The sequence below is a fragment of the Macaca thibetana genome, chromosome X (assembly GCF_024542745.1).
Source record: "Macaca thibetana thibetana isolate TM-01 chromosome X, ASM2454274v1, whole genome shotgun sequence".
Taxonomy (NCBI): Eukaryota; Metazoa; Chordata; class Mammalia; order Primates; family Cercopithecidae; genus Macaca; species Macaca thibetana.
In genome coordinates, this window is record NC_065598.1 from 37,663,993 (window position 1) to 37,676,064 (window position 12,072).

A 12,072-nucleotide genomic window follows, 5' to 3' on the forward strand; every position below is an offset into this window, starting at 1 on the left:
GCCCAGGCTGATCTCAAACTCCTGGCCTCAAGAGATCCTCCCACCTCGGCCTTCCAAAATGTTGGGATTACAGACGTGAGCCACCACACCCAGCCTGTAACTTAATTTTTTTATTCAGCTGTGTTTGTGAGATCTATTTAGGTTGATGCATGTAGCAGAGGTTCATATTTGTTTCAACAGCAGGGCTTTCTATGCTGTGGGCCTAGTTTTGGAAAGGAAGGAAGAAAGAAGGAGGGAGCCACTTAAAGGCCCTGACCTGTTATAGGCAGTCCAGATTGTGCACTTAGTGTCCCAAAGTGGTGACCCAATTCAGCCATCAGTCAGCTGCAAGAGTGGCGATGTGATGCAGCTGGCGGAGGAAGCTAATTATAATGGAGAAAACTGAATTTGCATAGAGAACCGGGAATCAACTAAATACAAACAACATTTCCTGGTTAAAAAAACACCAAATAAGGATTTTAAAAATGCATGTTTACTGTTTTAAAAAATAGTTTTTTGAGTCAGATACAGCAAAATTTCAAAATTAGGCAGTTTTACAAGTGCTACGGGAAAAATAGCCTGATTAAACTTTTCTCTCCTCTTTTTTTTCTCCACCGTCTTAGTGTTTTCTGCATTCTGTCCCAGCGGATCTGATTCCTGTTCTGAAGAACTGAAGTTCAGCATCGTTAGTTAAATTCAGCTGCTGCCTGACTGTACACCACAGCAAAGGCTTTGGAGACATTTCACAGTTAAAACTATAATGACTTTCTTGGAGTGTAATCCCAGTGGAGGCTGTTCTACATATAGCCTGAAAGAATACTTAACTACCATCAGCAATTCTGCAGAGACCTTGTAAAAAACACACTTTACACCAAACAACTGAGTGATTCTGAGTTGGTTGGGGGAACCTTAGTTGTAGATATCAATTTACCTTCTTGAAGACTCAACCACTGCTACTCAGAGAGCTGCTGCTGAAATACCATGTCTAAGAACTCAGAGTTCATCAATCTGTCATTTTTATTGGATCATGAGAAGGAAATGATCCTGGGCGTCCTAAAGAGAGATGAATATTTGAAAAAAGTGGAGGACAAGAGAATAAGGTAGTATTCTTTTTATTTTTTCAGTCCTCCTTGACTGCTTTCTGTTTGTTTGAAGCAATTTGGATCAGAAATGGGCCAAGTGCAACCACACTGGGGACAGAGGTCAGTTAGGAACTTCATGAGTTCTCAGCAGTAGCCCAAATATCAGAAAACTTTGGTGTTTCACCATTTAGCCAGACATGAAAATGAAATTTAGCTAATAAAATGGTGTTGATGAGAACACTTAATTTGCTAATAAAGTCATAATTTTTAGTTAAAAGGAAGGACTACCCAAGTTTGAGTACCAGCTCTGGCAAGTATTAGTCGTGTGACTTTGAGCAAGCTACTCAACTTCCCTGTGCCTTGGTTTCCTCGTCGGTAAAACAAAGATAATAATAGTACCCACCTCATAGGGTTGTTGTAAAGATTAAGGAAGTTTGTACATATGTAGTGCCTGTCACCTAAGTGTTCAATAAATGTAAGCTATTATTTATTTGAAATGCCTTTGTCAGATCAGTCTTACTGGGGATTTACCTCCAGGACAGCTGGGAGAAGAAAGGGACCTGGAGAGTAAAAAGTTCCCATCATACCCCAGAAACCACTGAATTTTTAAAAACAAGTTTCTTGTGAAGAAAGTTGAATAATATGGGCACAGCTGAGTTTCTTTTTTTTTTTCTTTTTTAAATTTATTTATTATTATTATACTTTAAGTTGTAGGGTACATGTGCATAACGTGCAGGTTTGTTACATATGTATACTTGTGCCTTGTTGGTGTGCTGCACCCATCAACTCGTCACTTACATCAGGTATAACTCCCAATGCAATCCCTCCCCCCTCCCCCCTCCCCATGATAGGCCCCGGTGTGTGATGTTCCCCTTCCTGAGTCCAAGTGATCTCATTGTTCAGTTCCCACCTATGAGTGAGAACATGCGGTGTTTGGTTTTCTGTTCTTGTGATAGTTTGCTAAGAATGATGGTTTCCAGCTGCATCCATGTCCCTACAAAGGACACAAACTCATCCTTTTTGATGGCTGCATAGTATTCCATGGTGTATATGTGCCACATTTTCTTAATCCAATCTCTCACTGATGAACATTTGGGTTGATTCCAAGTCTTTGCTATTGTGAATAGTGCCGCAATAAACATACGTGTGCATGTGTCTTTATAGCAGCATAATTTATAATCCTTTGGGTATATACCCAGTAATGGGATGGCTGGGTCATATGGTACATCTAGTTCTAGATCCTTGAGGAATCGCCATACTGTTTTCCATAATGGTTGAACTAGTTTACAATCCCACCAACAGTGTAAAAGTGTTCCTATTTCTCCACATCCTCTCCAGCACCTGTTGTTTCCTGACTTTTTAATGATCGCCATTCTAACTGGTGTGAGATGGTATCTCATTGTGGTTTTGATTTGCATTTCTCTGATGGCCAGTGATGATGAGCATTTTTTCATGTGTCTGTTGGCTGTATGAATGTCTTCTTTTGAGAAATGTCTGTTCATATCCTTTGCCCACTTTTGGATGGGGTTGTTTGTTTTTTTCTTGTAAATTTGTTTGAGTTCTTTGTAGGTTCTGGATATTAGCCCTTTGTCAGATGAGTAGATTGCAAAAATTTTCTCCCATTCTGTAGGTTGCCTGTTCACTCTGATGGTAGTTTCTTTTGCTGTGCAGAAGCTCTTTAGTTTAATGAGATCCCATTTGTCAATTTTGGCTTTTGCTGCTGTTGCTTTTGGTGTTTTAGACATGAAGTCTTTGCCCATGCCTATGTCCTGAATGGTACTACCTAGGTTTTCCTCTAGGATTTTTATGGTATTAGGTCTAACATTTAAGTCTCTAATCCATCTTGAATTAATTTTCGTATAAGGAGTAAGGAAAGGATCCAGTTTCAGCTTTCTACTTATGCCTAGCCAATTTTCCCAGCACCATTTATTAAATAGGGAATCCTTTCCCCATTTCTTGTTTCTCACAGGTTTGTCAAAGATCAGTTGGCTGTAGATGTGTGGTATTATTTCTGAGGACTCTGTTCTGTTCCATTGGTCTATATCTCTGTTTTGGTACCAGTACCATGCTGTTTTGGTTACTGTAGCCTTGTAGTATAGTTTGAAGTCAGGTAGCGTGATGCCTCCAGCTTCGTTCTTTTGACTTAGGATTGTCTTGGAGAGATGCGGGCTCTTTTTTGGTTCCATATGAACTTTAAAGCAGTTTTTTCCAATTCTGTGAAGAAACTCGTTGGTAGCTTGATGGGGATGGCATTGAATCTATAAATTACCTTGGGCAGTATGGCCATTTTCACGATATTGATTCTTCCTATCCATGAGCATGGTATGTTCTTCCATTTGTTTGTGTCCTCTTTGATTTCACTGAGCAGTGGTTTGTAGTTCTCCTTGAAGAGGTCCTTTACATCCCTTGTAAGTTGGATTCCTAGGTATTTGATTCTCTTTGAAGTAATTGCGAATGGAAGTTCATTCCTGATTTGGCTCTCTGTTTGTCTGTTACTGGTGTATAAGAATGCTTGTGATTTTTGCACATTAATTTTGTATCCTGAGACTTTGCTGAAGTTGCTTATCAGCTTAAGGAGATTTTGGGCTGAGATGATGGGGTTTTCTAAATATACAATCATGTCATCTGCAAAGAGGGACAATTTGACTTCCTCTTTTCCTAACTGAATACCCTTGATTTCTTTCTCTTGCCTAATTGCCCTAGCCAGAACTTCCAGCACTATGTTGAATAGGAGTGGTGAGAGAGGGCATCCCTGTCTTGTGCCAGTTTTCAAAGGGAATTTTTCCAGTTTTTGCCCATTCAGTATGATATTGGCTGTGGGTTTGTCATAGATAGCTCTTATTATTTTGAGGTACGTTCCATCAATACCGAATTTATTGAGTGTTTTTAGCATGAAGGGCTGTTGAATTTTGTCAAAAGCCTTTTCTGCATCTATTGAGATAATCATGTGGTTCTTGTCTTTGGTTCTGTTTATCTGCTGGATTATGTTGATTGATTTGCGAATGTTGAACCAGCCTTGCATCCCAGGGATGAAGCCCACTTGATCATGGTGTATAAGCTTTTTGATGTGTTGCTGAATCCGGTTTGCCAGTACTTTATTGAGGATTTTTGCATCGATGTTCATCAGGGATATTGGTCTAAAATGCTCTTTTTTTGTTGTGTCTCTGCCAGGCTTTGGTATCAGGATGATGTTGGCCTCATAAAATGAGTTAGGGAGGATTCCCTCTTTTTCTATTGATTGGAATACTTTCAGAAGGAATGGTACCAACTCCTCCTTGTACCTCTGGTAGAATTCAGCTGTGAATCCATCTGGTCCTGGACTTTTTTTGGTTGGTAGGCTATTAATTAGTGCCTCAATTTCAGAGCCTGCTATAGGTCTATTCAGGGATTCAACTTCTTCCTGGTTTAGTCTTGGAAGAGTGTAAGTGTCCAGGAAATTATCCATTTCTTCTAGATTTTCCAGTTTATTTGCGTAGAGGTGTTTATAGTATTCTCTGATGGTAGTTTGTATTTCTGTGGGGTCGGTGGTGATATCCCCTTTATCATTTTTAATTGCGTCGATTTGATTCTTCTCTCTTTTCTTCTTTATTAGTCTTGCTAATGATCTGTCAATTTTGTTGATCTTTTCAAAATACCAACTCCTGGATTCATTGATTTTTTGGAGAGTTTTTTGTGTTTCTATCTCCTTCAGTTCTGCTCTGATCTTAGTTATTTCTTGCCTTCTGCTAGCTTTCGAATGTGTTTGCTCTTGCTTCTCTAGTTCTTTTAATTGCGATGTTAGAGTGTCAATTTTAGATCTCTCCTGCTTTCTCTTGTGGGCATTTAGTGCTATAAATTTCCCTCTACACACTGCTTTAAATGTGTCCCAGAGATTCTGGTATGTTGTCTCTTTGTTCTCATTGGTTTCAAAGAACATCTTTATTTCTGCCTTCATTTCGTTATGTACCCAGTAGTCATTCAGGAGCAGGTTGTTCAGTTTCCATGTAGTTGAGCGGTTTTGATTGAGTTTCTTAGTCCTGAGTTCTAGTTTGATTGCACTGTGGTCTGAGAGACAGTTTGTTATAATTTCTGTTCTTGTACATTTGCTGAGGAGTGCTTTACTTCCAATTACGTGGTCGATTTTGGAGTAAGTACGATGTGGTGCTGAGAAGAATGTATATTCTGTTGATTTGGGGTGGAGAGTTCTATAGATGTCTATTAGGTCTGCTTGCTGCAGAGATGAGTTCAATTCCTGGATATCCTTGTTAACTTTCTGTCTCGTTGATCTGTCTAATGTTGACAGTGGAGTGTTGAAGTCTCCCATTATTATTGTATGGGAGTCTAAGTCTCTTTGTAAGTCTCTAAGGACTTGCTTTATGAATCTGGGTGCTCCTGTATTGGGTGCATATATATTTAGGATAGTTAGCTCTTCCTGTTGAATTGATCCCTTTACCATTATGTAATGGCCTTCTTTGTCTCTTTTGATCTTTGATGGTTTAAAGTCTGTTTTATCAGAGACTAGTATTGCAACCCCCACTTTTTTTTGTTCTCCATTTGCTTGGTAAATCTTCCTCCATCCCTTTATTTTGAGCCTATGTATGTCTCTGCGTGTGAGATGGGTCTCCTGAATACAGCAGACTGATGGGTCTTGACTCTTTATCCAGTTTGCCAGTCTGTGTCTTTTAATTGGAGCATTTAGTCCATTTACATTTAAGGTTAAGATTGTTATGTGTGAACTTGATCCTGCCATTATGATATTAACTGGTTAATTTGCTCGTTAGTTGATGCAGTTTCTTCCTAGCCTCGATGGTCTTTACATTTTGGCATGTTTTTGCAGTGGCTGGTACCGGTTGTTCCTTTCCATGTTTAGTGCTTCCTTCAGGGTCTCTTGTAAGGCAGGCCTAGTGGTGACAAAATCTCTAAGCATTTGCTTATCTGTAAAGGATTTTATTTCTCCTTCACTTATGAAACTTAGTTTGGCTGGATATGAAATTCTGGGTTTAAAATTCTTTTCTTTAAGAATGTTGAATATTGGCCCCCACTCTCTTCTGGCTTGGAGAGTTTCTGCCGAGAGATCTGCTGTTAGTCTGATGGGCTTCCCTTTGTGGGTAACCCGACCTTTCTCTCTGGCTGCCCTTAAGATTTTTTCCTTCATTTCAACTTTGGTGAATCTGGCAATTATGTGTCTTGGAGTTGCTCTTCTCGAGGAGTATCTTTGTGGCGTTCTCTGTATTTCCTGGATTTGAATGTTGGCCTGCCCTAGTAGGTTGGGGAAGTTCTCCTGGATGATATCCTGAAGAGTGTTTTCCAACTTGGTTCCATTTTCCCCCTCACTTTCAGGCACCCCAATCAGACGTAGATTTGGTCTTTTTACATAATCCCATACTTCTTGCAGGCTTTGTTCATTTCTTTTTCTTCTTTTTTCTTTTGGTTTCTCTTCTCGCTTCATTTCATTCATTTGATCCTCAATCGCAGATACTCTTTCTTCCAGTTGATCGAGTCGGTTACTGAAGCTTGTGCATTTGTCACGTATTTCTCGTGTCATGGTTTTCATCTCTTTCATTTCGTTTAGGACCTTCTCTGCATTAATTACTCTAGCCATCAATTCTTCCACTTTTTTTTCAAGATTTTTAGTTTCTTTGCGCTGGGTACGTAATTCCTCCTTTAGCTCTGAGAAATTTGATGGACTGAAGCCTTCTTCTCTCATCTCGTCAAAGTCATTCTCCGTCCAGCTTTGATCCATTGCTGGCGATGAGCTGCGCTCCTTTGCTGGGGGAGATGCGCTCTTATTTTTTGAATTTCCAGCTTTTCTGCCCTGCTTTTTCCCCATCTTTGTGGTTTTATCTGCCTCTGGTCTTTGATGATGGTGATGTACTGATGGGGTTTTGGTGTAGGTGTCCTTCCTGTTTGATAGTTTTCCTTCTAACAGTCAGGACCCTCAGCTGTAGGTCTGTTGGAGATTGCTTGAGGTCCACTCCAGACCCTGTTTGCCTGGGTATCAGCAGCAGAGGCTGCAGAAGATAGAATATTTCTGAACAGCGAGTGTACCTGTCTGATTCTTGCTTTGGAAGCTTCCTCTCAGGGGTGTACTCCACCCTGTGAGGTGTGGGGTGTCAGACTGCCCCTAGTGGGGGATGTCTCCCAGTTAGGCTGCTCAGGGGTCAGGGACCCACTTGAGCAGGGAGTCTGTCCCTTCTCAGATCTCTGTCTCCGTGTTGGGAGATCCACTGCTCTCTTCAAAGCTGTCAGACAGAGTTGTTTGCATCTGCAGAGTTTTCTGCTGCGTTTGTATTGTTTACTGTGCCCTGTCCCCAGAGGTGGAGTCTACAGAGACAGGCAGTTTTCCTTGAGCTGCTGTGAGCTCCACTCAGTTCGAGCTTCCCAGCAGCTTTGTTTACCTACTTAAGCCTCAGCAATGGCGGGCGCCCCTCCCCCAGCCTCGCTGCTGCCTTGCCGGTAGATCACAGACTGCTGTGCTAGCAATGAGGGAGGCTCCGTGGGTGTGGGACCCTCCCAGCCAGGTGTGGGATATGATCTCTTGGTGTGCCTGTTTGCTTAAAGCGCAGTATTGGGGTGGGAGTTACCCGATTTTCCAGGTGTTGTGTGTCTCAGTTCCCCTGGCTAGGAAAAGGGATTCCCTTCCCCCTTGCGCTTCCCAGGTGAGGCAATGCCTCGCCCTTCTTCAGCTCTGGCTGGTCAGGCTGCAGCAGCTGACCAGCACCGATCATCCGGCACTCCCCAGTGAGATGAACCCAGTACCTCAGTTGAAAATGCAGAAATCACCGGTCTTCTGTGTCGCTCACGCTGGGAGTTGGAGACTGGAGCTGTTCCTATTTGGCCATCTTGCTCCGCCCCCCAGCTGAGTTTCATATCTACTGTAGGCAGAGCTCATATTTAGCTGGTTTCCTGGGTATGACTTCACCTACTATTTCAGCCAGCATCAATTCTGATTGGTTGCGTCGCCTGCTCTAATTGGTCACATCATTGTTCCGATCATGCACAAGATCCACTGTGTTTGGCTGCTGCCTGTACTGTCTTTGTTTTAAAATATATTTGGTCATTACACGTCACCCCAGAAAAAAAGGAGCAGAAATAGAGTTCCCTCCTCAGTCACTGCCAACTATACAATGTGTAGGTTTTTTGTCTTGTATGGCTCCCCACGTTCCAATCAGAAGCTTATGTTTATTTTACCTGAGGAGAAAACTTGTCATATGATTATCTTCACATGTTGAAAAAATCTTTAATGTGCCTAAAGCCACTAGGATCTTAAGAAATGGATATACATCTAAATATTCTTGATTTATGTTTATTTCACAGGTAAGAGCCCAGAAGCTTCATTTCCATTTTTCCAAGATATTCAACTAATCTTGAAGAAACAAAAGTTTTGATGAAAATTATTGCACTTTTTCTATGCATACAATTCAGGTGGCAACAAAATGTAGTTAATGATTTTAAAGAAATCATGAATAGTATTTCTGACATTAGTAGTCATGAAAAGTAACTAATTTGTGCAATGCACTGCCAAAAAGAATTATGTTGTTTATAGGGGTGACATATTAACTAGGAATTGATGACATTCTAAGGGGAATTAAAAATCATTTCTGGCTGGGAGTGGTGGCTCACACCTGTAATCCCAGCACTTTGGGAGGCCAAGGTGGGCAGATCATGAGGTCGGGAGATCGAGACCATCCTAGCCAACATGCTGAAACCCCGTCTCTACTAAAAATACAAAAATTAGCAGGGCGTGGTGGCACACACCTGTAGTCCCAGCTACTCGGGAGGCTGAGGCAGGAGAATCACTTGAACCCAGGAGGTGGAGATTGCAGTGAGCCAAGATCTCGCCACTGCACTCCAGCCTGGTGACAGAGTGAGACTCTGTCTCCAAAAAAATATTATTTCTATAGGAATAAACAATTTAATAACCAGATGCCCAGAAACATCGAAGTTCAATTTAATAACCAGATGCTCAGAAACAATAAAGTACAATGAATAGGACTTTGTTCAGAATATTTGTTTCTGTCATTATCAATAACTTGTATTAATAATTTTTGGCCAGGCATGGTGGCTTACATCTGTAATCTCAGCGCTTTGTGAGGCTGAGGAGGGTGGACCACCTGAGGTCAGGAGTTTGAGACCAGCCTGGCCAACATGGTGAAACCCCGTCTCTACTAAAAATACAAAAAATAGCCGGGTGCAGTGGTGTGCACCTGTAATCCCAGCTACTCAGGAGGCTGAGGCAGGAGAATCGCTTGAACCCGGGAGGTGGAGGTTGCAGTAAGCCAAGATCATGCCATTGCACTCCAGCCCGGGTGACAGAGCCAGACTCCATCTCAAAAAATAATAATAATAACTATTATTATTATTATTATACCCTATCTTCCTTTTTCTCATTCCATTTTTCTTCCCTAGTCTTCTTTCCTTATTCCCTACAAGTAAATTCAGTTAAATTGTGTAATATACAACAGAGTATCAAGAATAAAGTCATTGATTTCCTGGCTCTTCAAACTTTTTTGAGAATAGCATAAGAAAGGCTGTTTATAAATCCAAGAGATACTTTTACAGAAAACAGATTTTCTGAAGCTGTGTCTTATCTCCTTGTTCGATCTGCATTAACTGCATCAGATGTGTTATCTCATTTTGTTTTGAGTTCCTGTAATATGACTCAGGCTCCACCACTCTTAACAGCTTGGTGTATTGAAAAGTCATTCCAAAGTGGGTGGCATGATGTTGAGGGTGTATGCTATTGAATCACACAGCCACAGTTCAAATCTTACTTTCGGCATGAAATATTTGTGTCATTTTAGGCAAGATGCTTCCATGGATAAATCTAGTTTCCCCATTTGACAATAGAAATAATATTAATGACCTCATAAGATTGTTCTAAGGATTAAATAAGCTAACATTATAAACAGTTTAGAGCAATGCCAGCATACAGTAAGCACTCAAAAACTGTTGGTTATAATCATTAGCCCTATAGTTGGTTTGTGGTGCCCTTGATTTGCTAGTTGCAGTGGACACTATCAGTGCTCTACTCAGATCCCCTGGAGTCCCTCTCACCTCCTAGTTTTCATGTGCTTTACTTCTAAGGACTTGAAGTTCAAAATTACCTTCAGGTGACTGGAGTTTCCCATAGGATTAAAGAGACACAAGTGCCAGGTAAACTTGAGTGTAAACTGGGTAGCCCAAAGCCAATGGTTGACAGGTACAGAAATCCTTTGCCTCAAGGCAGAGCAGACTCTGCGATGCAACTTGAGCTTCCTGTGGGATGATGCTGAGGCTGGACTTCACCTAAAAATCACATCCTTGCCTAGCCCCTCTCCCTACCTTCTCCTGCCTCCCTTACTCCCTTACAGATTTCTCCTGAGAGCACTCCATAAGCCGCTTGCACACAAATCTACATAGCAGAATTCGCTTCTGGAAAACCTAGTCTGAGACACTATGAAGTTTGTATTACCAAAGCTATTGCTATTTAATAAAGTTCGTCTCAGGGAAATATAATAAGTCTGCAAGGTGAGCATTAAAGTAAAGGATTTTGGTTCATTTGATTTACAAGCTATGATCTTCCCAACAATTTTTATCACAGTCATTGTGATTTACATACTGGTAAAGAAAAAAGTCCAAGCTAAAGAAAGAAACCCAAGATTAAGCATCTTGGTCAGATAGTATAACTTTCTGTTGGCTTTTCTCCTTTTACCTCCTCTGAATAGCCCTCCTTTTATTATGAATTTAAGTACAACCTAAATCAGTTCGGGGTACCTTAACTCTAGCCCAGTAGGTCTGCATGGCAATTAAATTCTGCAAGCATTTTTTTATAGATAGATGATAGATAGAGATAGATAGATAGATAGATAGTTAAAATTATTTATTATAAGGAACTGGCTCATATGAGTATGGAGGCTGAGAAGTTCAGACCTAGGAGAGCTGATGGTATAATTTGAGTCTGAGTCCAAAGGCCTGAGAACTGGGAGAGGTGATGCAATAAGTTCCAATCCATGTCTGGCAGTCAGTAGCAAGGGAAAACTGATGTCCCAACCTGAAGACAGAGAGAGAAAATTCATTCTTACTCAGCTCAGCTTTTTACTCTATTCAGACCTTCAGCAGATTAGACGAGGCCCATCCGTATTGGGGAGGGCAACCTGCTTTACTCAGTCTACTGATTCAAATATTAATCTCATACAGAAACACCCTCACAGAAACATCCAGAAATAATGTTTAACAAAATATCTGGGCTCCTAGTCATCCAGTTAAGTTGACACAAATACTTAACTGTCTCAGGAATTTATATAAAGCTGGCTATAGCCCCCGTTCCCACACTTTTGTGAATTGTATAGCTCATCCCGGCTCTGTATCCCTGCTTCTGTTGAACTATCCTCTCTCCTTGAATCTCACCTTTTATGGCCATTCCTTACTCTTTTCTTTGCCAGGCCAGAGAACTTAGTCCTTTTTCCTTGACATCCTCCAAAACCATCAACACAAGAAATTTAGGTGGGTAACAGATTTTATTACAACAGTAAGCTTTGGTGCTAGCTATTACAATAGTTTTCATCATGCTATAGAGATACAAATTGATATTTTTGGGGGAGTCTAAAGGAAGAAGTAATTAATTATGAGTAAGATAGAAATTGAAGCAATGGTTTCACAGAAAAGGTGAACATTTGTGCTTGCCTTTGAAATGTGAAAAGGACTTTTCACATTGGCAAATATAGGTCAACTACGTTTTGGCTGTTTACCATGAGCCCCAAAGCCACCTTCAGACTGTACTAATCAGTTTCAGAAGGAAATGGAAACCAAATATTTTTTTAGACTGAAAAAGATTACAAAGAATAAACTTATCTGAAAAGTTAATAAAGTGGAGTTTGGGAGGCAGTGGATTTATTGTTTGTTTGCCTGTTTATTTGTTTGAATAGGTAGGTTGTCCTTTGAGATAAAAAAGTAGAAGAGGGAAAAAGTGTAAAAACTGTACTGAATCAATATTTTAGGCCTGACACCCAAATGTGTTTCACAGTCCACATATTCACTAAAGTGTGACATT

At 40.7% G+C, this 12,072-nt stretch overlaps 2 protein-coding genes across 5 annotated transcripts in view; one reads left to right on the plus strand and one right to left on the minus strand.

The window, feature by feature from the left end:
• The window catches only part of DYNLT3 (dynein light chain Tctex-type 3), a 752,500-nt gene that overhangs the window by 202,573 nt on the left and 537,855 nt on the right, over positions 1-12,072 (minus strand). The gene's annotated exons all lie outside the window — the stretch shown is intronic.
• SYTL5 (synaptotagmin like 5) overlaps positions 1-12,072 on the plus strand; it is a 250,198-nt gene that overhangs the window by 134,625 nt on the left and 103,501 nt on the right. For all 4 annotated transcript variants that reach the window (XM_050776519.1, XM_050776521.1, XM_050776520.1 and 1 more), the window contains exon 2: positions 603-1,079. In XM_050776519.1, the coding sequence (XP_050632476.1) occupies positions 961-1,079 (119 nt within the window). In that variant the 5' untranslated portion in view covers positions 603-960. The remainder of the gene's footprint in view (positions 1-602; positions 1,080-12,072) is intronic.